The following is a 26,824-nucleotide window of genomic DNA, read 5'->3' as shown; positions in this document are numbered from 1 at the left end:
GGCCACATACTATATGATTCCATTTATGTTGAAATGTCCAGAATTGGCGAATCTATAGAGATAGAAACTAAATTGGCTGTCTCAGGCTCGGGGGTTGGGAGGAAAAGAGGAGGTGATTGTAAAGGGTACAGAGTTTTTTTTGAGGTGATGAAAATGTTCTAAAATTAATTGTGGTGGTGGTTGCAGAACTCTGAATATTAAAACCCCAAAATAAACCACTTTGAATGGTGTTATGATTGAATTGTTTTCCCCCAAAATACATGTCAGCTTGGCTAGGCCAAGAGTCTCAGTATTACATAATTTATTCTCTGTTCTATAATCTGATGTAATTATCCTATGTTATAAAACCTAACCTCTATGATGTTAATGAGGCAGGATTAGAGGCAATTACGTTGACGAGACAGGATACAGTCTACAAGATTAGGTTATACCTTAAGTCAATCTCTTTTGAGATATAAAAAAGATTAAACAAAAAAGCAGAGATCAAGGACCTCCTACCACCAAGAAAGAAGACCCAGAAGTGGAGTGTGTCCTTTGGACCTGGGGTCCCTGCACCAAGAACCTCCTAGACCCAGGGGAGGATTGATGCCAAGCCACATGGAGATCTCCAAGGAATGCCGTTCCCACAGATGTTGAAAGGAGTGAAAGACCTTCCCTCAGAGCCAAAAGACAAAGAAAGCCTTCCTCCAGAGCTGGCACCCTGAATTCAGACTTCTAGCCTCCTAAACTGTGAGAAAATAAACTTCCGTTTATTAAAGCAAAAAAAGGATTCTGTCTGTTAGGGTTAGGTAACTGAGAGCTGGCAATGGGACAGAGACCCCATGTCAAGCTGTCAGTGATTTAGAAGCAAAGAGATGTTTTTTCTGTCTCCCTCTCTGAGATGTGATCTGTTCCAAGGAGAGAAACCTCAGGTGAGGAGGACAGAGACAGCTGTCTCTTGATTTGAGCTGGGCAGAGTGCCCCACCTACAACAAGCCATAGAGAAGGAGAAGGCCCGATGTCATGTTTGTGTATCATGTTTCCCCTACTCCCATCCTTGGCTGCCTCTTAGTGTGATTGGATGCCTTGCTTGCACAGGGTAAGGACCTGGGCATGTAAGATCTGAAATTAGTGCAAAGAATAGCTTTACAAGGGGTGTTTAGGGCTTCAACCAAATAAAGTCAGGGAGGTGGAACAACTAGGCAGGGAGAATAAGGTCACTGTCACCACTCCTTTAACCACCTGATGGCCTCTCACTAATTACCCACTATGAGGCTCATTATCTGGTCTGCCTTGCTAAAGGGTAGAGCCCTCCTGTCAGATCAATAAATCTCAGGGCAACAGAGAGCCTTTTGGTAGAAGGCTTGAAAGACATGGATGGACTGAGAGAACTGGCCAGCTTAAATTGGTTCTGAAGTTGAATTTGGTCCTGAAGAATACAAGATGAAAATGGAAAGAAAAAAGCACCTCTGCATGTTATATGCAGAGTGGCTGTATAGAGGCGATAGTTACCATTTAAAAGGTAATCTTTCTGTAGCCTAGAAATTTGTATCCACCTTTCAGATCGTTTTTTCCAAAGAATTATATTGAATGATTGTGCCCTAGAGAAATATTCAGGTTATCTTGGATAGAAAGTCACTGTAAGCACCCAGTGGAGGGAGGGATGCTCATTCAATTGGAGTCTGTGGTTTTGTAATCAGGTTTCTATTTGTTCTAGTTCCTGTGCTTTTGACTCCCCCTCCCCCAGCCCCCAGGTATTTTGAGCTAAAGTATTATGAAAAAAAAAACTCGATTCTTGCCTACAAAGGCAGCCCTCAGGACCCCATTTGGTCTAAAAATTCTCTTGTTCTTGGTGTCCACAGAAGTTCAGTAAGACAGGAAATGGATGCCTTGGCTTGAAATTCCCCAGATTTCTGTTCTGTGCTGCAGTGCAGTGATTTATTTAACATGGCCGTTTTAGTCATGGTCTGGTGACTCCCATAAAATTATTGGGTAGGACTATGCAAATTAGGTGCTTGTGGCACACCAAAGGGATTGAACAGCCTGCTAATAATGCAAATAAAGTACACGGAACCCTTGCAGGGGTGGGTCTCTGCAAATAAGCTATATGGAACCCCTGTAGGGGATTGGTCAGTTTTGCCATCCCACCAGGTTTAAAAAGAGCCAATCCCAGAGCAGGAAGGGGGCCTCACTAACATCAAGAAGAAGAGCCAGGAACAGAGCACATCATTTGGACCCAGGACCCTATGTTGGGAACCTTCTAGACCCAGGAAACAGAGCTGTAACCCCAGAGATGGCTCAAGACAGTGAGAAATGGTGGCAGAGGACCAGCAAGAGCAGAACCAGGAGACCAGCATGGGACAGAATGGTGGGCTTCCCTGCCCACAGAGCGAGGGGGCTACAGTGGGTGTGCTGACCAATGGAGGGAGGAAGTTGAGTGCCTTCGGGCAGGAGACTGCTGCAGAGTGGAATGCCTCCAGGCACTAATCAGTGGAGCTAAAGAGTTTTGTAACACTTGCCTGAGTGAGACAGAGGCCAGGCCAAGAGTGGAGGGCTGCCTATGGGCAACTGAGAAGAAGCTGTCCTGATTGAAGAACTGTATCCTGGGTTGTTCCTGTTACTTCCAAGTTAATTCTGATCCTGAACTGTAACTTGTTACTTCCCTAATAAACCCCATAACTGTGAATATGGTCTATGAGTTGTGTGCGGCCATTGCAATGAATTATCAAACCCAGCAGAGAAGCTCAGAGTGGATGGCTGGTATCAGAATTGAAAAAAAGGTTGGAGTGGAGGTATGTCTGACCTCCCCCTTACAGGAATCAGCCTTGGGCTGATGTTGATCTTGATTCCCCTCCCACCTCCTGAAGTTAGAAGAAGCCTGGCTTGCTGCCATTTTTACACGTGCAGAAGCACAGAAGTACCTTCTGGGTGCCCAGCCAGGGGCTACAAAAATGCAAAAATCATAGCTGTCCCTGAAGACTTCACAGTATACGGTATCAGGATCACTACTTTATTGCCTAGACCTTTGCCTGTGTGCTCTCTTGGAGACCTCTCTCAGCTGATATATTTGGAATGCTTCCAAAAGCCCCACCTGACCCTTTATAAGCTGAAGAAGGACAGATAAACCCACTGCTTGTCCTTGAACTCCCAGTGAAATATTGCCTCATTACAAACCCATAAATGGTTGGCTGATGATTTTACGTGGAGTGAGTTTCCACAAGGAGGGCCATGATCATTTAATATCTTTCATCCATGCCTCAGTTTCATAGAAATGGCAAAAGCAGAACCATTAATAGATGTCCTTAGTAATGGCAGGACCCTACAAGTCACTCAGCTTGGCAAGTGATTGAGTTTGTCATCCACTTAAAAAATAAACCTTATGTGGCCAATGCCTGGCTGAATTGAATATTTCCAAACACTGTTAATTGCTACCTGGAGTCCATTTAATTTGTTGGGGAGGATTGTGGAGTTGTCCAGAGGTGGAAGGGCGCACAATGAGGGGAATCCTTGACATTGTCGAAATACAAAGAGCTCCTTGCTTAGAGTTACTAATATATCAGTCTGAAATGTTCTTGCCCCAACCCAAAATGAAGTAGTTAAACCAAAAAAGACATAGGCTTACTGTCCATGGCCACACATCTTTTTTTTTTTTTTTTTTGACCAATCATGATTTGCTGAACTTATTTTTAAATCAACTTTATTGAGGTATAATAAACATACAAGAAAATGTATTTATGTAACCACCACCACAATCGACTTATAAGAATTCTATCACCCAAAAAAATTATTTTATGCTATTTTACAGTCAGTCTTCATCCTGAGTCTGTGCCCTAGGCAACCACCAATGTGCTTTTTGTCACTTTAGAGTTGATTTTATACTATATTCTGCCTGGCTTCTTTCTGAGATTGATTTACACTGTGACACACTTAACGTATTTACTCAAGAGAAATGAAAATATATGTCCACCCAAAGACTGGTACAAATGTTCATAGTGCATTATTCATAATAGCCAAAAAATGGGAACAACTCAAATGTGCATCAACTGATGAACGATGGATAAACAAAATGTGGTAATATCCATATGATGGAATGTTATTTGGAAATTAAAAAGAAATGAAGTATTGATACGTGCTACTACATGGATGACCCCTGAAAACATTATGCTAAGTAGAAGAAGCCAGTCACAGAAGACCACATATTGTAGTATTCCATTTATTTGAAATGTCCAGATAGGCAAACCTATAGAGACAGAAAATAGATTAGTGGTTGCCTAGGGCTAGGGGCAGGGAGCAGGGTGGGAAATGACTGCTAATGGGTTTGGGGTTTCTTTTGGGGTTGGTGGACATGTTCTAAACTTAGATCACGGTGATGGTTGCACGACTATGTGGATGTACTAAAACAATTGAATTGTGCATTTTAAATGGATCGATTTTATGGTATAAAAAATTATATCCCGACAATGGGTTGGAGAGAGATGCTGATGAAGAGTGAGCTACTTGTATTAGGTGGACACTTGAGACTGTGTTGGCATCTCCTGTCTGGAGAGGAGATGGGAGGGTAGAGAGGGTTAGAAACTGGCAAAACGGTCATGAAAGGAGAGACTGGAAGGAGGGAGCGGGCTGACTCATTAGGGGGAGAGTAAATGGGAGTATGGAGTAAGGTGTGTATAAGCTTATATGTGACAGACTGACTTGATTTGTAAACTTTCACTTAAAGCACAATAAAAGTTACTTAAAAAAAAAAATTTATATCCCAATAAAGATGTCCAGAGTAGAACTGCGTCATAGGAAATCTGCCAAGGTAGTTTTTGAAAGTAGTTTGCCATTTTGCATTCCCACCATCAACCTATAAGAGTTCCAGCTGCTCCACATTGTTGGCAACCTTGGAATTGTGAGTTATTTTAATTTTAACCATTCTAGTAGGTATGTAGGAAACCCTGGTGGCATAGTGGTTAAGTGCTACAGCTGCGAACCAAAGGGTCGGCAGTTTGAATCCGCCAGGCGCTCCTTGGAAACTGTATGGGGCAGTTCTACTCTGTCCTATAGGATCACTATGAGTTGGAATCGACTTGATGGCACTGGATTTTAGTGGGTACGTAATGCTATCTCACGACAGGTTTAATTTGCATGGTGACTGATATGTTGAGGAGTTTTTCATGTGCTTATTAGCCATTTGGATATCTTCTTTTTCAAAGTGTGTTCAGATCATTTGCCTAATTTTAAAATTGAATTGTCTTTTTTTATTGTTTTTTTTTTTTTTAAGAGTTTTTTATATATACTACATGCAGGTCCTTTGTCAGGTATATGTATTGCGAATATTTTCTTCCAGTCAGTAGCTTGCCTTTGCATCTTCTTAATGGTGTCTTTTGAAAACCAGACATTTTTATGAAGACCAATTTTAATTTAATTAGATATTGATGAAGATGAATTTATTAATTTTCCAATTGTGCTTTTAGTGTTTTATTTAATAAATTTTTGCCTACTTCAAGGTTGTGAAAATTTTCACCTATATTTTCTTAGACGTTTTATAGTTTTAGCTTTTGCATTTAAGTCCATGATCCATTTCAAGTTAATTTTTTTGTATGGTGTGTGATAAGAGTAAATGTTTATTTTTTTTCACAAATGAATATGTAGTTGTTCCATCTCCATTTGTTGGAAAGACTCTTCTTTTCCCCCCTTGAAATATCTTGGCACGTTTGTAGAAAATCAATTGATTGTGTCTGTGTAGGTCTATTTCTGGACTATTGGTTCTGTTCCATTGAAGTCTGTGTCTAAACCTGTCTTATGTCCCACACTGTCTTAGTTATTGTAGCTCTATAATATATCTTGAAATCATGTAATATAAGTCCTCTGACTTTTTTTTATTGTTTTGACTATTCTAGATCCTGTGCATTTCCTTATCAATTATAAAAATTGCTTGTGCATTTCTATTAAAAAAAAAATCCTGCTGAAATTTTGAATAGAATTGCCTTGACTCTATAGGTCAATTTTGGGAGAATTAACATCTTGCTAATACTGTTTTCAGATTCATGAACATAATATAGCTCTGTAGTTTATTTAAGTCTTTTAAAAATTTCTCTCATCAGTGTTTTGTAGTTTTGATTTTTTAACATACTGGTTGTCTTAGTTATCAGGTGCTGCTGTAACAGAAATAACAAAAGTGGATGGCTTTAACAAAGAGGAATTTATTCCTTTATAGTCTAGGAGGCTAAAAGTCCGAATTCTGTTGGTTCTGGGAGAAGGTGCTTGTCATCAGTCTTCCCTGGTTGAGGAGCTTCTCAGCACAGGGACCACAGGTCCAAAGGATATGCTGTTCTGGTTCTTGTTTCTTAGTGGTATGAGGTCCCTGTATCTCTCTGCTCGATTCTCTTTTATATCTCAAAAGAGATTGACTCAAGATACAACCTAATCTTATAGATTGAGTCCTAACTCATTAACGTAACAGCCTATAATCCTGCCTCATTAACATCTTAGAGGTAGGATTTACAACACATAGGAAAATCACATCAGATGACAAAGCGATAGACAGTCACACAATACTGGAAATAAGGGCCTAGCCAAATTGATACACATTTTTAGGGGAAACAATTCAATCCATGACCTGGTCTTGCACCTATTTTGTTAAATTTATCCCTAAGTATGTTGTTTTTCTATGAAATGTGAATGATATTTTAAGAATTTCAAATTATAATTATTCATTGCTATTGTTTTTTATTGTGTAGAAACATAGTTGTTTCCAAATTGACCCTTTTTTCTGCACTCTTGATAAACTCATTTATTAGTTCTAGTAGCGTTTTAAATAGTCTCTAAATTTTTCTACACTTATAATCATGCTGTTGACAAATTAATTCAGTTTTACTTTCCAATCTGTATGCCTTTGATTTCTTTTTCTTGCCTTACTGGACTAAGACCTTAAGTACAATTTGAATAGAAGTGGTAAGAATGGACATCCTTGTCAGATCTTAAGGGGAAAGCTTTCAGTCTTTAACCGTTACAGCTAACGTGTTAGCTGTAAGTTTTCATAGATTCCCTTCTTAGGTTGAGGAATTTCCCTTCTATTCCTAGTTATCTGAGGATTTTTATCATGAATGGATGTTGAATGTTGTCGGTGTTTTTTCTGTATCTATTAAGGATTTTTTTTTTTATTAAGGATTACATAGATTTTTTTTCCTTTATTCTGTTAATATAGTCATTGATTTTTAAAATATTAATCCAAACTTACATTCCTGGGATAAACCCCTCTTGACATGATATAATATTTATCTTATATGTTGCAAAATTTAAGTTGCTAATGATTCGTTAATTATTTTTGTGTCAGCGTTCATGAGGGATATTGGTTCATTGTTTGTAGTGTCTTTGTCTGCTTTTATATTAGAGTAAGGGCTGGCTTTTATAAAATGAGTTGCAGAATATTTCTTACTCCTCAATTTTTCACAAAGCATCTGTATAGGATTGGCATTATTTTTTACTTAAATGTTTGATAGAATTCACTGGTGAAGTCATCTGGGCCTGGAGTTTTCTGTGGGAACCATTTTTTACGCAACATTTTCTTATGAAAAATTTCAAACATATAGTTGAAAAAAATTATACAGTGAACAAACACCCCATATAACCACCACCTAGATTCTATCATTTACATTTTACTATACTTGCTTTGAGGATTCCTGGTGGTGCAATAGTTAAGCACTCAGCTGCTAACTGAAAGGTCAGCAGTTCGGGCCAACCAGCAATTCTGAGGGAGAAAAGACGTGGCAATCTATTTCCATAAAGATTGCAGTCTAGAAAACTCTATGTGGCAGTTCTGCTGTATCATATAGGGTCGCTATGAGTCAGAATCAACTTGAGAGCACACAACAACATATTTGTTTTATCACATATTGGATCCATCCCTCCGTCAATTAATTCATCTTGTTTTTCTATGCATTTTTAAGTAAATTGCATGTATCAGTACACTTCTGTGGGAGACATTTTAATTATTAATTTAGTTTCTTTAATAAATTTAGGGATAGTCAGGATTTCTATTTGATCTTGAGCCAGTTTTAGTAATTTGTCTTCAAAGAAGTTGTCCATACATGTAGGTTGTTGAGTTTTCTTGGCATAAAATTGTTCGTGATACTCCCTTTTTTTCTTTGTAGGATTTGTAGCGATGTCCTGTTTCATTCATGATTCTTTAGTTCTTGATTAGTCTGACTAGAGGTTTATCAACTTTATTAATCTTTTCAAAGCATCAGTGTTTAATGTCATTGATTTTCTGTTTTCTATTTTATTGATTCTTATGGTTATCTTTATTGTTTCCTTATGTTTGCTTTGGGTTTAATTTGCTCTTTTTTTCTAATTTCTTAAGATGGAAACATAGATCATTATTTTAGCTCTTTATTTTTCTAATATAAAAAAATTACTGCTGTAAGTTTCTCTCTAAGCACTGTGTTAGCAACATCCCACAAATTTTGGTATGTTGTATTTTCATTTTCATGCAGTTCAAACTATTTCTCATTCCCCTTGTGATATTTAGAAATGTGTTGTTTCTCTTCAGTATTTGGGGATTTTCCAGATAAATTTCTGCTATTAATTTTTAATTTAACTCCTTGGTGGTCAGAATATATACTCAGTGTGATTTCAGTCCTTTTAAATGTATTGAGGTTTATTTTATGGCCCAGCATATGGTCTGTGTTGTTGAATAAACAAGACAACATAGATCCTGAGCATTTTTATGTCCTTTTAATTTGCTGAAAGGAATCATTTCTTCCCTTTCCCAATTTTTCCTTCCATTCTTGGGTCCAGGACCTAACCTTGATCATTCACAAAGGCTTGCCCCTCAAACCTCAAAAAAACAAGTAGAATTGAAACACTAAGCTCTTGAATCTCTGACATTTTGCCCTTTTAACTGTCTGCTTGTTCACTGTGCCTCTTTTAGACCATGTCTCTCCAGACATAGGCCAAGCTTTGTCCTGTATAGGAGAAGGTTAATCAGACGGCATCTAAAGAAAACCAGTAGTCTTCTCTGAGTACTAGTTAGCCCTGGAGCTCATGGATCTAATTGTTTCTTCTCCTTGTCTTCTGAGGTGAAAATCTGTTAACTGCAGTATGCAAACAAGTGCTAAAAATAGCTCAGCAAGACTTTGAACCTGGCTGTTCAAAGATCACCATGTGTGTCTGCTTACATTGTTTTGGACAGTTATCTAATGGGCACACTGCACAGTTGAGCAGATTTTATGCAGTTTGAAATGTGTTGCTAAATTGAACACACCTTAGAAGGGCATTTCAAAATGGATCAAATCTGATTTCTGAGAAATTGGAACTATGTGTTTGGGAGCAATGTGACTTTTTTCCCACCATTTCACCTTTTACTCCTCCCTCGTGCAAGACGTATTTTATTAGAATATCAGGGTTAAGCCTGAACAATGTGCTCTTCAGGTGATAGGTTCTGATGGAGGCTAAACTGTCAGTGCCCTGGTCACAGACCTATCTGAGCTAATAGCCCTCCCTGCAGCTGCTGTCTCAGGGTACCTGCTATGCTGGGGGAAAATTTTACACTCACAACTAGCTAACCCATTAATGAAGAGTGGAGGAGGTGGTAGACAAAAGATAAGAGACCTAGGATTCCTATATTTTCCTTGTCTTAAGAGATGTGAAGCTATCTCAACCTGGCACCCACTTCCTGGTCAATTACGCAGCAGTCTCCAAGCCATACTTATGCTACTGGCCCAACCCTCTATCTGTGTGTGTGCCCTTCAGTGATAGTTTATCTTGATTCCCCCATTGCTCTGTGGGCTTTAGAAGCCTATCAGAGTGCTGAGAACAGTGCTGGGTGTACTGTCAGGCCCTCACTCTCTAATCTTGCCATGTGACCTTGATGAGAGATTCCTTTCCTTTTTGGTTGGGTCCCTGTGTGTGGACTACTAAGTTAGTCCACAAACATGTTGAATGTTTACTGTTTCTTAGGACTCTGTTAAACATTATGAAAATCCTATAATGTAACACTGGGTCTCTTCCCTCAGGGTGCTGAGAATCTAGCAAAAACATAATTTCACTGACTTGATTTGTAAACTTTCACTTAAAGCACAATAAAAATTATTTAAAAAAAAAAAATTTCAGTGAAAAAATTAGTAGTAGCACATTTGTTTCTTAAGGAGAGGGCCTGCCGTTCTGCCTGCCTATCCCTGCTAACGCACAACCCTAAAGCAGTATGTTCTTCCATCCGTGGGAAATCCCTCACTGGGCACTCTGTAGAAGATGGATCTCTTCCAGAAAGGAGGGAGGGGAGAGCACTCTGCTTGTTAATGTTTGAGGTTGGAATGGAAACTATGGAAATGGGTCAGTTTTCCCAATTCCCAATTCCCAAATAGGTCAGCAATTATGCATAAGATCATATCAGAGTGATAGGGAAGAAGAATAATAACAGCTATTTACTGAGCACTTTCTGAGTGTCTAGCACTTCATCTACATTGCCTTTAGTCCTCACAAACAATTCTATATGATGAGTGTTATTGATACCTTCATTTTACAGATGAGGCAACAGGCTCATCTAGCTCCACCCTGCTAGTAAGTGGTGGAGCTAGAATATGAGACCAGGCAGGCTGACTCTTATTCTTAACCACTATGCTATCTTGAAAATTACTAGCTATTGGTTGAAAATTTTTTGGTACCTAGATGCAACTAGACCCAGCAGGGACTCATCAAGGTCTTTACTTAGCATCTATACAGTGCTTCTTGTTTAACTGGTCCTGGTTTTAGAAGAATAAATATGGTTTGTGGGGGAGGAAGAATTGGCTTTTTGCTTCTTTATCATCAGAATTCCTCTGCCACGCTGTCCAGTGCCCAACCATCACTTAGCTTAACTGTGAAAGGCTATTCTTGGACCAGTGAAATTGCAAGGTTAGGAACAGACTTTGATAGCTTCTGACAGAAAAAAAGGGGTATCCCTCACTGGAGACACATAACCAGTTCTGAGGAAGGTCTGGTTTTAGAAAAGTAAAGGTGGGAGGCTAGATTAGATCCTTTCAGAGGAAATGAAAGATCACTTCCCCTATTTCTCTTTCAGTCTCCTGCCAAAGTTTTTAGAGCATTTCAGCCCTCTAACAAATCCAGAGAAGGGAGCTAGGCAGTGCTCTGAGTAGGAGACTTTCATTTTTATAGGAAAAGGCATCTTTCATTGAGTTTGAGGAAGTTTACTGGGTATTAGAAGGAAAAAGGCTTCACCCTTCCTGGCTGGTAAATGGTGTATTTGCTTTGTCATGTTGTCCTTTAACCAACAATGAGAGGGAGACCTCAGATGTCATTTACCGTAAAACTGCCTGCAGCTACTTGTACTTCTTCTCTAGCAGTTCATTTGTCGCTAACGGTTATTGAAGGCCTACTCTGCGCTCAGCACAATTTCTTTCAGTGATAGGACATTATGCTAGCACCAGGAGGTCCGAGCAGTGAACAGTTTAGGGGGTGACATGAGAAACAAACCTGATTATTCAAACTGTTTTCATTCTGTGGCCACCAGGATAGGTTTGTCCCAAATTCTGAACCATTATGACGGATGAATTTCTTATTTCCCCATTACTTGTCAGGGACCAAACTCTCTCATTATCAGCTTGTAGAATAAGCATACTTGTTCATCCCCTTCTAATTGATGGGAGATAGTGGACTATGTCCAGACTTAAGCCTGGCGATGTTCTTGTTTATGGTTTCACAGCTTGATCCTTTAGGCTGTCCTTTCCTGCTTTGTGAGAGAAGTAATCATGGTTCTCTAACTAGTAAGGAAACACCTGAAATAGAGCAAATGATTAGAGTCCAGTGGGAGAGATGGATCAAGATTCTCTTACATGAAAATACCTTTTAAAAGAATTTTCATCTTCAGAATAGCCTTTTAACCCTCCCCCCCCCCCCCCCCGATTCCCTTGTAACTCCTATATCTGTTTCAAAGCATCCAGAGATTAATTTCACTATGATTAGGAGGTTGGAAGGGTTAAAGCAGACTTGCATGGAAGTGGAACAGAGTGGTTGCAGACTCTTTGGGAGAATGGAATGAAGGCCTTGAGGTATGTGCATTCATCGTAGAAGAGATTGATTGAACCCCTTTAACACCTCATCCCAAGCCTGGAGACCACAGGATAGCTGAGCCTGAAGAAGGTCAGATGAAGATTAAAGACCTTTGGATTTCAGCTTCTAAACGAGTAACCAAAATAGCACGTAAAGCTAGATATTGCTGCTGATGAATTTGGAAACGTCTGTAAAGTGTCATTGGTAGTGTTCCGCTGCTACTGGTGGAAATTAGCAAGCCCTGAGGAGCCTTGTAATCAGTAAAACTCCAGCATCAAACCAGGCCTTGATTATGCTTCCTATTTCACGGGATAAATCAGCCAACTTGACCTCATAGACATATATAGAACACTCCACCCAACAGCTGCAAAGTATACATTCACTTCCATTTCACAGGATGATTGAGTTTGTTGTTGTGGTTAGGTGCAGTTGAATCCATATCAACCCATAGTGACCTTGTGTACAACAGAATGAAACACTGCTCAGTCCTTCGCCATCCTCACAATCGTTGCTATGTCTGAGCCCATTGTTACAACCACTGTGTTAATTCATCTCTTTGAGGGTCTTCCTCTTCTTCACTGACGCTCTGCTTTACCAAGCATGATATCCTTCTCCAGAGACTAGTCCCTCCTGATAACATGTCCAAGGTATATGAAATGAAGCCTCACCACCCTCACTTCTAAGGAGCGTTCTGGTTGTACTTCTTCCAAGACAGATTCGTTCATTCTTCTGGCAGTCCATGGTATATTCAAAATTCTTCACCAACATCATAATTCAAAGGCATCAATTCTTCTTCAGCCTTCCCTGTTCATTGAGTTTGAATTCCTCAAATCTTTCTTCTCTGGACAACCAAGTTTTATCCTGTAAACACAGGAAGATGCCCTACGGTAAACTAGCCTGCTAGTATAGGAGGACTGCTAGATTGGGAGTCAGAAAAATCTGGTGTGACTTTGAGGAAGTTACAATCTTTCTGGACTTCTATTTATTCATCTGTGAAATGGGCTATGGGCTAGGTAGGTAATTTTAAAGGTTCGTTCCAGAAGTATTATTTCTATTGTTAAGTCCGGGGGGCACTTTGACACAAAGAGTTATGGTTGCCTTCCATTACATTGGTAACTTCAGACCCTCCTGACCACCATTTGACTACCTGATAAATCTTTTTTTTTTAATTGTGGTAAAATATATATAACAAAAAAATTGCCATTTTAAGTGTATAATTAATTCAGTGACATTAATTACATTCACCATGTTGTACAACCATCTCCACTATCTGTTTCCAAAAGCTTTTCATCACCCCAAACAGAAACTCAGTTTCCCTTAAGCAGTACCTCTCCCATTACACTTGATTAATCTTATTTTAATACATCAAATACTTTCTATTCCATTTTTCTTCTTTTGTTCCATCTCAAAAGCCTTCACTCATTTGGAACCTTCTGTTTACTAGATGGAAACCCTGGTGGTGTAGTGGTTAAGTACTACAGCTGCTAACCAAAGGGTCGGCAGTTCAAATCCTCCAGGTGCTCCTTGGAAACTCTATGGGGCAATTCTACTCTGTCCTATAGGGTCGCTATGAGTTGGAATCAACTCGACGGCACTGGGTTTGGGTTTTTTTTGTTGTTGTTGTTTATTTGCTAGATTGTATCATTTATATTTTTATAATTATTTCTAATCTTCATACTATGTTCTCTTCCTCACTTGGCAACCTGGCCTCTAGGGAAGGCCATACATGTTGCCCTGGCTGGGAGTGGGCTGATGGCAGCTTTAAATGCTTTCTTCAAATAGGTCATACTGTAGATGTCAGCTCAAATTGAGAATAAGGTTGTGAACATAAGTTTGCAGTCAGGTCACACCCTATCACTTAGTTGTCCTCTCATTCAGCTGGAAATTCAGTCTAATAGAGATTTGAGACTGTCTCAGCAATTTTTTAAGCACAGGGCACAACCCAGTGGCATCAAGGGTGGATAACCATTGCCAAGAACTTTTCTAACTTGATGGTTCTCGTTTGCTGCTATCTCCAGCCTAGAAGTTATTTCACCTCTCAATGGTCCTGCTAAAAACTGGGACACAGTCTTCTGAATAGTTTACAAGGAATGCCCATTGTGTATGCTAGAGGAAGAGTGTGTATGTATCTGAAATCTTTTCAACAAATTTGAACTAACCTCATACACTGAGTTCTCTCTCCTGTCAGCAAAGACCATCCTGATCCTGATGTGGCCACGACCCTCACAACCTTCGTCATGCAAGGCCAGGCCTCTGTGGGCCTCTCTACTGGCACTTTCTTTAGTATAACCTGTATTCCCTTGCACTACTCAAGGTTGTTAAGTTTGGCAGTGTGTACTGGGTATTCTCTGACTTCTGGATGATGTATTACGAGCTTTATTCAGGACAGTGAGGTCATATGGGAGGCCTGCTTTCATATTGAGTAGAGAAGTTTCTTTTCCTCTTTCTCAGAATCTGCCATACACTGAAAGAAGATGAGTGGGGCAGTAGCTCCTAACTTATCCATAGAACTATCTGGGGACAACAGGAACTTCCAAATTCCCCTTGTCACCAGAAAGAGAATTTCATTATAAGATTAAAAAAACCTGTTGTCATCAAGTCGATTCCAACTCATAGCAACCCTAAAGGACAGAGTAGAACTGCCCCACAGGGTTTCCAAGGAGTGCCTGGTGGATTCTAACTGCCAGCCTTTTGGTTAGCAATAATAGCCCTTAACCACTATGCCACCAAGATTAGCAACCATTTATTGACTAGTCATTATGTGACACGTATTAGACAGTCATTTAACATGGATTATCTCGTTTCACTACCACTTGTCTGTCAGTTTGTCATTCTGTGGTGGCTTGTGTGTTGCTGTGATGCTGGAAGCTATGCCACAGGTATTTCAAATGCCAGCAGGGCAGGGTCGCCCATGGTGGACAGCTTTCAGTGTAGCTTCCAGACTAAGACTAGGAAGCAGGACCTGGTGATCTACTTCCAAAAAAAAAAAAATGGCCAGTGAAAACCTTATGAATAGCAATGGAACACTGATATAGTGTTGAAAGATGTACCCCTCAGGTTCCAGCTGGGGAAGAGCTGACTCTTCAAAGTAGAGTTGACCTTAATGATGTGGATGGAATAAAGCTTTCAGGACCTTCATTTGCTGATGTGGCACAATGCAAAATGAGAGGAAACAGCTGCAAACATCCATTAATAATCGGAACGTGGACTGTACAAAGTATGAATCTAGGAAAATTGGAAGTCATCAAAAATGAAATGGAATGCATAAACATCGATATCCTAGCCATTAGTAAGCTGAAATGGACTTGTAATAGCCATTCTGAATTGGACAATCATATGGTCTAGTATGCCGGGAATGAAAAGTTGAAGAGGAATGGCATTGCATTCATCCTCAAAAAGAACATTTCAAGATATATCCTAAAGTACAGTGCTGTCAGTGATAGCATAATATCCATACACCTGTAAGGAAGATCAGTTAATTCGACTATTATTCAAATTTACCCATCAAACACTAACGCCAAAGATGAAGAAATTGAAGATTTTTACCAACTTCTGCAGTCTGATAATGACCAAACATGCAATCAAGATGCATTGATAAATACTGGTGATTGGAATGCAGAAATTGGAAACAAGAAGAAACAGTAGTTGGAAAATATGGCCTTGGTGATAGAAACAACGCCAGAGACCACATGATAGAATTTTCCAAGACCAATGACTTATTCACTCCAAATACCTTTTTTAAACAATGTAAACAGAGACTATACACATGGACCTCCCCAGATGGAATACACAAGAATCAAATCAACTACATCTGTGGAAAGAAATGTTGGAGAAACTCAATATCATCAGTCAGAACAAGGTCAGGGACCGACTATGGAACTGGCCACCAGTTGCTTATATGCAAGTTCAAATTGAAGCTGAAGAAAACTAAAACAAGTCCACGAGAGCAAAAGTACGACCTTAAGTATATTCTACCTGAATTTAGAGACCATTTCAAGAATAGATTTGACATATTAACACTAATGACCAAAGACCAGATGAGTTGTGGGATGACATTAAGGACATCATACATGAAGAAAGCAAAAGAAGGACCAGAATGGATGTCAGAAGAGACTCTGAAACTTGTTCTTAAACATAGAGTAGCTAAAGCAAATGGAAGAAATGAGGAGGTATAAGAGCCGAACAGAAAATTTCAGAGGGCTACTGGAGAAGACAAAGTATTACAATGAAATGTGCAAAGACCTGAAATTAGAAAACCAAAAGGGAAGAACACACTCAGCATTTCTCAAGGTGAAAGAACTGAAGAAAGAAATCAAGTCTCCAGTTGCAATATTGACAGATTCTATGGGCAAAATATTGCATGACACAGGAAGCATCAAAAAAAAGATAGGAGGAATACAGAGTTACTGTACCTGAAAGAATTGGTGGTTGTTCAGCCACTTCAGGAGGTAGCCTATGATCAGGGACCTATGGTATAGAAGGAAGAAGCCTAAGCTGCCTTGAAGGCATTGGCAAAAAACAAGGACCCAGGATTTGACAGAATACCAATTGAGATATTTCAACAAATGGATGCAGTGTTGGAAGCACTCGCTCATCTATGCCAGAAAATTTGGGAGACAGCTCCCTGGCCAACTGACTGAAAGAGATCCATATTTGTGCCCGTTCTAAAGAAAAGTAATCAAACAGAATGCGAAAATATCAAACAATTTTGTTAATATCATACCCAAGTAAAATTTTGCTGAACATAATTCACAAACGGTTGCAGCAGTACATCGACAGAGAACTGCCAGAAATTCAAGCTGGATTCAGAAGAGGACATGGAATGAGGGATATCATTGCTCATGTCAGATGGATCTTGGCTGAAAGCAAAAAATACCAGAAAGTTTTTTTTTTTTCCAGAAAGATGTTTACCTGTGTTTTATTGACTATGCAAAGGCATTAGACTGTGTGAATTATAATAAGTTGTGGATAACATTGTGAAAAATGGGAATTCCAGAACACTTAATTGTGTTCATGAGGAATCTGTACATAGATCAAGAGGCAGTCGTTCGAACAGAATAAGGGGATACTGCATGGTTTAAAATCAGTAACGATGTGCGTCAGGGTTGTATCCTTTCACTATACCTATTCAGTCTGTATACTGAGCAAATAATCTGAGAAGCTGGACTGTATGAAGAAGAACGTGGACTCAGGATTAAGGAAGACTCATTAACAACCTGCGATATACAGATGACACAATCTTGCTTGCTGAAAGTAAAGAGGACTTGAAGCACTTACTGATGAAGATCAAAGACTACAGCCTTCAGTGTGGATTAAACTTCAACATAAAACAAAAATCCTCAAAACTGGACCAATAACGAATATCTGATAAACAGAGGAAGTATTGAAATTGTCGAGTATTTCATTTTACTTGGATCCACAATCAATGCCCATGGAAGCAGCAGTCAAGAAATCAAATGATATATTGCAGTGGGCAGATCTGCTGCAAAAGACCTCTTTAAAGTGTTAAAAAGCAGATATGTCACTTTGAGGACTAAGGTATACCTTACATAAGCTATGGTATTTTCAATCACCTCATATGCATGCAAAAGCTGGGCAATGAATAAAGAAGACCAAAGAAGAATTGATACCTTTGAATTATGGTGTGGACAAAGAATATTGAATATATCATGAACTACCAGAAGAACAAATAAATCTGCCTTGGAAGAAGTATAGCCAGAATGCTCTTTAGGAGCTAGGTTGGTGAGACTTTGTTTGATGTACTTTGGACATGTTATCAAGAGACCAGTCCCTGGAGAAGGACATTATGCTTGTCAAAGGAGAGCGTCAGCAAAAAAGAGGAAGACCCTCAACGAGATGGATTGATACAGTGGCTACAACAATGGGCTTAAACATAACAATGATTGTGAGGATGGCATAGGACTGGGCAGGGCTTCGTTCTGTTATACATAGGGTTGCTATGAGTCAGAATTGACTGCATGGCACCTAACAACAACATCTCACTTCATCTTTATGAGATAGGTAGTGCCTACCCCGTTTTACAGATAAGAAAACCAAGGCTCAAAAAGTCAAATAACAACTCTTCAAACATGGATTGGACTAGACAATGGGTTGGAGAGGGATGCTGGTGATGAGTGAGCTTCTTGGATCAGGTGGACACTAGAGACTATGTTGGCATCTCCTGCCTGGAGGGGAGATGAGAGGGTGGAGGGGGTTAGAAGCTGGCAAAATGGACACGAAAAGAGAGAGTGGAGGGAGAGAGTGGGCTGTCTCATTAGGGGGAGAGTAATTGGGAATGTGTAGCAAGGTATATATGGGTTTTTGTGTGAGAGACTGACTTGATTGGTAAACTTTCACTTAAAGTACAATAAAAATTATTTTTAAAAAAGGCAAATAAATTGTACAAATTTACAAAGGTAATCACTGGCAGATTTGGGATCAAATTTTAGGTGTCTCTGACCTCACAGCTTATATTCTTAATGACTTTGCTGTCTTCTCAGGCCCTTCCCCTCCAGAGACCTCAAGGTCAGGTATTTAGGGCCCCCTGTTTGTTTTTCCTTCTCTTGATGCAGAGTGTTTCAGGGCAAATAAGAGGGCATAGGATATTTGAACTGAGACCATTTGTGTGTCCCTTGTCTTTCACTTAAATTCAGAAGATCTTTCTTTGTAGTGAAGAATCTTTTGTGTACATAGGAGCTTTGGGACGTTTGAAATAGGTAGATACTTCCTGGACTGTGAAGGCAGTTCTTCTTGAGTTGCAAGAGCTGTCCAGGTAACAGCTATGTAGCCATTGGGATAATAGTGTTTCACTCAATTGTATTTTACCTTTAGGAACTTAGAACATCTATTCCCATGTCATTTTAGGAAGGTAAGTTCAAGTTGCATTTTATAGAGAGAAGGGTTGAGGCTCAAAGAGGTTAGGTGAATTGTCTAAGGTCTCATAGGAAGTGTGGGGCTCACAGTTCTCTTTTTTTAGGCTCTTTGCCAGCACCCAAGTTCTTGTCTACAGAAGGTCATAGATGGGGGTGTAAAGATTCCTTAGAGAGCATGTGACTTGCCAGTGCTTCACTGGCTTTGGAGCTACCTTGCGCTGAGGTAGTAGGCATGGTTCTGGGAAGCCCACAAGCCCAAGGACTGGTGAATGAAGGTGGCTTGTGCTTGGGGAATAGACTGTTCCTGATGAGTTGGAGAAGGATCCCAATCTGGGAGAGGACTTTGGAGTTGCCAGAAAGCCAGAGGGAAGCTACAAATTTTGGTAAAACCTAAGCCTTTAGGCACAAGGGCTCTGGGAGATTACTTTCTACCTAAGTGCTGCCCTTGCCGTGTTCCAGACCAGGGCGGCATGTGAGACTCAGACAGGGGCAAGTTCCTAAAGTCTGGAGCTACAGTAAGCAAAGTCCCAGACTAGGAAGGAATTCCTAGTGCTCCAAAGTCCCAAATGAGCTGGTACCCAGACCTCAGCTTAAAATGTCTTCTTCCCTTGGGAATTAAAGAGAAGTGACAAGGGTGGGAGAAGACAGAGGCTGGATAAATTGACAAGCAGCTTTCCCCTGGGTAAAAGAAGATACAAGGGAGTAAGCCCACAAGAAGAAGCCCAAGAGAAGGAGGTGGCAATGGGCAGTGTCTACATAAGAGGAGAGCTAAGATCATGCCTTCTCTTAAGTCCAGCCAGGTCTCTGGTTTCCTCCCAAGGAGCTAATAGCTCAAGAATCTTCTGTGATTTCACCTCTCTGTAGCAAACTGGACTTTACTGGGAAAGGAAAAACCCCTTTTCTGAGTGAGATCTAGACTTTGCACTCTGCCCTAGCGAGAGGAGTAAGCCCAGGTGATCAAGTCAGCCTTACCTGAGGCCTGAGACTCACAGGATGTATCAGAGATACAGTTCTTCTGTACCTCCTCACAGAAATTGGTTTTAACATGAGGTTTGTCTTGTGGCACCTGACACCCCTCGGGGAAGACAGAGCCCAGATTCCTGGGTTATAGGCATTACTGAGGCTGCCCAGATTTCTGGGCTAGGAAAACACATATTACTCTATTCTGCCTCATCCCAAGGGGCTGGTTCCATGTTGGAGGGAATTATGCCTTTTTCTGGGCTTGAGCCATTCATATCTGAGCCAAGACCTTGGCTGCAGATATTCTAGCCACGAGTGCAGCCCATGTGTAAGAGAGGACCAGATTACTTTGTGGGTGACTGCCGTTGCTGGGTACTGGTCCTCCTGTCTACAGAGCTGGCAAATGGAATTAGAAGCAGAGGAGTCAGCCTGTTCTAGGGTCTATGGGACACAGCCAGGCAAAGTGACCTTGTGGAGCTGGGTGACTGGAGGGAAGGAGCCTGAGCCAGCAACCTGGGCCAGACCTTTGCCCTAGCTTTCCCTTCCCCCAAAACTCAGAGGCTCTTCCATAGGATACAAGCCATCCCTGTGCTCTGCAGCCTCCCTGGATTCTTGGCAGGCAGAAGTGTTTATTACCAAGTGAAGTCTGCCCTGGCACAAAACAGGACTGGTGAAGGGAACAGCCCAGAGGCACCTTTGCCACCCCTAGGAGCTCATCCCCAATCCTTCCAACCTGTCCTAACTCCAGCTTGTTTCCTTCACCTCCACCTTCTGTCAGAACTAAGCCTGTCTCATCACTCACTCACCACCCCACCCCCTACAAGCTCCCTACCAAGCAGGAAGCTCTCCATGTTGTCATAGAGTTTCCTCCCAGGACAGATCAAGTTGCAAAATAGCTGTCATCCAGATTCCCAGACTAAGCAGTCCCTCTCCTGGTCTCTTCTTTCTGCCCAGCTTACTTCTTCTGACTTGATGTAGTGCCTCTCCTCCCAACAATCCTAGCCTCTGACTCATGGTCTTATATGCCAGAGTCATATCAGGCCTGGCCATGGTATCCCCTTCCTACTGGAACCATAGAGATCCAAAGTTCCTGTAGTCAGTGGAGATCTGAATCCCTACCCCCTTATACACACACACTGAAAGCCAGAGAGAGGCATCGTGGGGGAGAGACCCCTCATCATAACAAAACAAGATGAGATTAGCTCTAGCTTAGTCTAGAAACTGTCAAGGCCAGGATGCCCAAAAGTTCCATCCAGGCAAGGATACGAAGACTGATTTGGCATTGAGAAATGAAGACAAGTGGCAGATGATGCTCAGGAACATCCCAGGGCTGAAGAAATGTGGTACCCAGAAAGGGAGAAGGAAGCAGACATGGCAAAGTCTTACTCAATAACTGTGACAACCTGGACAGAGAAAGCTTCAGGATAGGGCAGAGAACACATTTATGATTTCAGGGATACTATTTTTTTTTTTATTGAGGGTTAGTGAGCTCAATACCCTGTAGTTACCTCTATTACGTTGTCTTTCCCTCTGTATTTGACTTTCTTGTTTTCATCCCTGTCTCCCCCACTGGACTGTGATCACCTGGTCACCTGGAAGTCAAGTATCATGTCTTAATTGTCTTTGAATTCTTGATGCCTAATACAGTGCCTGGAGCCCTGGTGGCGCAGCCGTTAAGAGCTATGGCTGCTAACCAAAAGGTCAGCAGTTCGAATCCACCAGCTGCTCCTCAGAAACCCTATTGGGCAGTTCTGCTCTGTCCTGTAGGGTCACCATGAGTTGGAATCCACTCGACGGCAACAGGTTTTTGTGTGTGTGTGTGTGTTGTGTGTGTGTTTGGTGAGCTTAGACACGCACTGTTCTGTCTTCTCTTTCCATGCTGTTTTACCAGTCCCGGAGTAAACTGTCTGGATGGCCAGGTTGGGCTGGTCAGGAAAGGCAGGGAGTGGGGGAGATTAGAAAGCGTGCCTAGAAACCTGAGGAATTGCTCCCTGTGGCTGGGTTTTTTTCTAGGTGGTAGGTAGTGAGCAATGAGCTCTGGTGGTGCGATGGTTAAGCACTTGTCTACTAACCAAAAGGTTGGCAGTTTTAACCCACCAGCTGCTCTGTGGAAGAAAAGACCTGGCGATCTGCTCCTGTAAAGATTACAGCCTAGGAACCCCTATGGGGCAGTTCTGCACTGTCATATTGGGTCACTATGGATTCACCAGCACACAGCAACAAAGTAGTGAGCAAGGCCTCTTGGAGGTGTTGCCCTAGACTGAATCTGACCCAAGAAGGGCATGGGAGCCGAGAGGCCTGGCGTTTGCATGGCCTAAGTTCTGCCTGATCCTTGACCTCCCCCAGGTGCTGGAGGTAGTACGAGCCAACTATGACACACTCACACTGAAGCTGCAGGATGGCTTGGACCAATATGAGCGCTACTCGGAGCAGCACAAGGAGGCTGCCTTCTTCAAAGAGCTGGTGAGTCTGTCCTTCCCTCATCTCTGCCTGTGTCTCTTGGCGGCACTTTCCTAGCCATCAGGTTCTACTGCACAAGCAAGCATCTAGGGAATGACTACAGTTTGCTAAAGGCTGATACAAGAAGATTTAAGGGGTCTGCTGGGATCGAGTATGCAACTTCTCTCCCAAGGCAGCCCAGGACCAGGGATGAGAGAGGAGCCTATTCCCCAGGGTATTGGTGCCAGGCTGGGAAGGGTGAGAAGCCCGAGGTAGCATTGCCCACCTCTCCTCTGTGGAGACAGCCCTTGCACAGTTCCAGCTGGACCTGGGGTTTGACTTGTGTTCCCAGTGGCAGCTCTGGCTCATTACTCCTTATCCTGTCTTCAGAGCAACTAATGAGAACAATTGATTCATCTCCTCCTTATGCAATCACTTCTTTATAAATTCCTAACTGGCTCCTAGTCTTGAGTGCCCTCCCAGTCGAGTTCTTCAGTCTTTCCTTTTACTCCCTACCCGCATTCTCACTTTCCAGTCACTCAGCTTCCTGCTGCCCCAGCTTTGGCCATCTTGGACCAGTGATCATTTTGCTCTGCCTCCTGCTCTACCCCCAGTCAGTATCTCCACAGAACTCAGCTTTCCTTATTGATTGTCCCTTTCCTGCCCTGTGCTCAGAGCTACTCTCAGGAAAAGCTCAGCTTCCTCATAGCCCCACCACCCCAACACCACCTCCTTGGTTATATATAAGCATTCTGGCTGGGGGCTGAGACCAGGACACACAAGCCTCAGTTCCCACTTTCCATGTCCTCAAACCTCCCTCTGCTGGGCAGAACTTGCGTCAGCTCGCCTTTTACTTCCTTGTGCCGAGTACTTGGTGAAGGTGCTGGATTTTAGATTGGATCTGTCTTGTGTTAGACACAGCCCAACTCTGGCCCTGACATGACATTCCTGGGATTTTGGACTTCGGCTGCCACAGGGTGAGGAGTGCATCCTCTGAGGTGAGTTAGTTGGGAGCAAGGAAGCCATTAGTGTAAGGAGATAGCAGGGTAGAGTATTTTTATGGAGTGGTTAGCAAGGTCTCTAAGTTGATGTGGGGGAGTTAGTGGGATTCAAGAATTAACAACGTTATTAAGACGTGAAGAGGGTGAGAAAGTTAGAGGAGCTATGTCTTGAGGCTTTTACTCAGTTCTGCCTTGCTTGGTTCTACCCATACTGTACCTCTGGCACAGGGGAGCCAGAAGAGTCTGGTCCACTTTGGAGCTAATGAACTCAGCTGCCTGCTGTTTGCCGTGCTGCCCTTCCTTCTGAAGCTCCCTGCCTGGTGACTTCATTAAGTATCTCATAGCAAAGCAGAAATTGAAGGAAAGCTCCCCAGACTGTGGGACCCAGGACAGAGGAACATCTTTCCTTTTCCCTGCCCCCGCCCACCCACTTTGCCTGTCACAAACCTGTTACCATGGATGAATCTCCTTCCAGAGTCTGCTGGAGCCCTCTTGCCACCTACTCAGAGTAGAGTGTGTCCCTCTGGCCCCTTCCCCATAGGTCTTTCCTCCAGCTGACACAGGCAAAACTTCCTGCAAGGCTGTCAGTCCGTGGGTAGAAAGTATGTGAGGTGAGCAGTGGGGACACAGCCAGGATATATCCTAGACTTGAGCCCTGGTGGCCCAGTGGTTAAGAGCTTGGCTGCTGACTGAAAGGTCGGCAGTTCAAATCCACCAGCTGCTCCTTGGGAACACTATGGGGCAGTTCTACCCCGGCCTATAGGGTTGCTATGCGTCAGAATTGACTCGATGTTTTTCCTCTAAAGTGGGGAGGCATCTTTGTGGTATGGAAAGAGTGCTGGACTAGGAGTTAGGAGATCTGGGTCCTGCTCCCCAGCCTGGGACTCATCAGCTCTATGACCTGATCCTGCCCATTGGCCTTCTTGGGCTACATCTCTAAAAGTTCCTTCCAACCAGAAAAATTACATAAACAGAAAGTGAGAGGAGGAGGCTAGAAAACACCTCTGAAGAGAGGTAGACTTAGAGTGTGAGTCCTCTGCCTCAATTTTTCCTCCTCCACAGACCCCTAACTAGACCAGTCTCCCTTCTGCATGGCCAAGGCAAGGACAAAGACCTGACCTTCTTGTCTGTGCCTGCTTCCACCTCCTCCAGAACTCTGCTGCTCTTCTTGCATCCACTAGAATTTCTTTGTTTCTCAGCCCCTCTTCTTTTCGTCCTGCTGTCGTGAAACAGTTTGCTAATTTGTCTGCAGGGTTCATTTCCTAAGAAAGAAACATCTAGCTTTGCATCTTGGCCCTGTGCCTCAAGCACTGCCCTGTGCTGTTTTGTAACTGACTCTCTCGTTTTTCTCTGCTTGTGCCCTCCTACCTTGCCCCTTTTCCCAGGTTCGATCCATTAGCACCAACGTCCGGAGAAACCTGGCCTTCCACACACTCAGCCAAGAGGTCCTGCTCAAGGAGTTCTCCACCATTTCCTGAGGCCACACGCACCTGAGCAGCCTCTGACTGCCCTTACCCACAAGGCTCCTGGGCTGGAGGGGGAGTGAGGGAAGAGAAGGCTACCCCCAAGATTGGAGAAAAACACATACTGAGTTCTCTCCGTGAGGGCTGCACTTTCAGTGGAGCTTGGACACCAGGGGCCAGGAGGGACAAACCAGGGATAATCTTATTTGGGGAGGGATGGGTGGGCACAGAGAGGCCTCCAAGAATGTGGGGATTTCCATGGTGTGCACCTGGACACACCCTCATATTTCCAATTGACATTGCAAGTTGTGGCCACTGACTAATTTTCAGGAGCTGGTGGGGCAAGTCCCAGTGATGCCAACACCATGAGAGAGTCAATGGTTTTCCCAGGCTTTTGAAAACAGATCAACTCTCAGATGAAGGTGGAACCACATCCTGCTGCCTTTGGGCCTGGGGCTGAGCTGGGCTTGAAATCTCTGTCCCCTGTTCCCACTGATACTCTGTCCAGTCATTAGGACCACTAGCTCAGGCTTAGGGTAGGGTAGGAGTGGGGTGCCTTTTTTCTGTTTTGTAAATCCAGAGCTGATTCCTCTGATAGACTGGAGATTAGAATCTCCCCAATACTCTGCTATCTGGCCGCCACTTTCCGGATTCAAGTTTTGGCCACCAGGAGCATCCATTGACTTTCCCCCTTCCAACCCAGTCATCAGCACAATAGGGTCACTACCTTAGCTTTCATTTTTAATCTGTTTTAAACTATCTTCAGGGTATGTGTGTGAAATAAACACTGATAGGTTTTCTGGAGCCCTCAGGTACCTACTTTGCTGGTTCCCTTTCCAGCAGCTTCCCCACCTTCGTACCCACCTCCTCCTCTGGGAGCTCCTCTGTGTTCTGCCCCCTCTCCCGGCTGTTGTTTACACCCAGCCTGCCTGAGAATTTCCTCTGGGGAGGAATCACTCCTGCTGTGGTCTGGTGCCTGGGAAGGAGAAAACCTGCTGGGGACTGGGTGCCCTCCATCTGAAAGAGGCCAGATGAACATCATAGGTAGGGCCTCCATTCTGCCTGCCTGTATTCTGGGTGGGGGCATGGCAAATCTGGCCTTTCGGAAGTTGGCCTGTGATTCTTCCTTTGGATAGCCTCCATGGGATCATTGTAGGTTTTCCCTACACCAGTGTTGCCTCATAAGTAGCTGCTGCTCTGAGATCTTCTCTTTCCAAAACACTTTCCGAAGCTGTCAGGATGCAGAGAGCAAGCTGCACAGGAAGAATCTGGGAGTGAGTGTAGGAACTAAACAGTGAGAACAGGTCTGGGACCTCCCCAGCTCGCTATTTCACTTAGCCTCAAATCTCTTTGGGATGCTTGCCCTCCTAGGAACCAGAATTCTGGCCCCAACATTGAGCAGATCTGCACTTGTTCCAGAGAAGCCACAATATGCTGCTGTGTGTAGAGTAGACACTTAGGAAATCAGGGGCTGGGCCATCTCTGATCACTAGATGGATAGCCCAGCCTGGGACAATTAGTGTTTTCCACAGTGATAAACCTCCGAGGCGCTGGAGCTGGAGCTGGTGGCAAGTTGAAGTTATTAAAAATTGATTCGAATGGGACAGTCTTTTTAGTGTCTTTTTTTTTTTTTTTTTCTCAATCTCTGTTGCCCAGAACTCATTTCTCAAAGAGTTAAGGTAATCTCCCAGGTGCTGGTCCCATCTGGCTGGGGAACCCCTGCCTATCCTTGCATATGCTCTTGGCCCTAGTGGAGGCCAGTCCAGTTCAGAGAGTTGTAGCCTCCCTTACCCTCTGGGTGGAAGGGAGGAAAAGGGAGTTCGCTTCTCTCCAAACTTAATGGTGTTGAGGAGGCCAGCCAGCCCATTTGGACCACTTCTGGATTCCTGCCAGCCTTTCCTATAGGCTGAGCAAGGCCAGGTCTAAGGCATGAGCTAATATTCAGAAGACTCCTTGCCCTGCATTGTAAAGACTTGTCTCTTGGCCTCTTCACAAATACCCATTCTAAGAACTGAATAAGATTCCCATCCTCTCCTAAAAATCAGCCCCAAAAGGAGCTGCCCATGCTCTGTCCATGCCC

General features: G+C 42.7%; 1 protein-coding gene across 2 annotated transcripts in view; it reads left to right on the top strand.

Moving 5' to 3' along the window:
* The window catches only part of ARMH3 (armadillo like helical domain containing 3), a 219,401-nt gene extending 193,058 nt beyond the window's left edge, over positions 1-26,343 (top strand). For both annotated transcript variants that reach the window (XM_049855289.1, XM_049855291.1), the window contains exons 25-26: positions 22,188-22,304; positions 24,667-26,343. In XM_049855289.1, coding sequence (XP_049711246.1) covers positions 22,188-22,304; positions 24,667-24,759 — 210 coding nt within the window. In that variant the 3' untranslated portion in view covers positions 24,760-26,343. The remainder of the gene's footprint in view (positions 1-22,187; positions 22,305-24,666) is intronic.
* The last annotated feature ends 481 nt before the right edge of the window (positions 26,344-26,824 follow it).

Source organism: Elephas maximus, chromosome 16 (genome assembly GCF_024166365.1).
Source record: "Elephas maximus indicus isolate mEleMax1 chromosome 16, mEleMax1 primary haplotype, whole genome shotgun sequence".
NCBI lineage: Eukaryota > Metazoa > Chordata > Mammalia > Proboscidea > Elephantidae > Elephas > Elephas maximus.
This window is presented reverse-complemented; position numbering and strand designations above follow the sequence as displayed.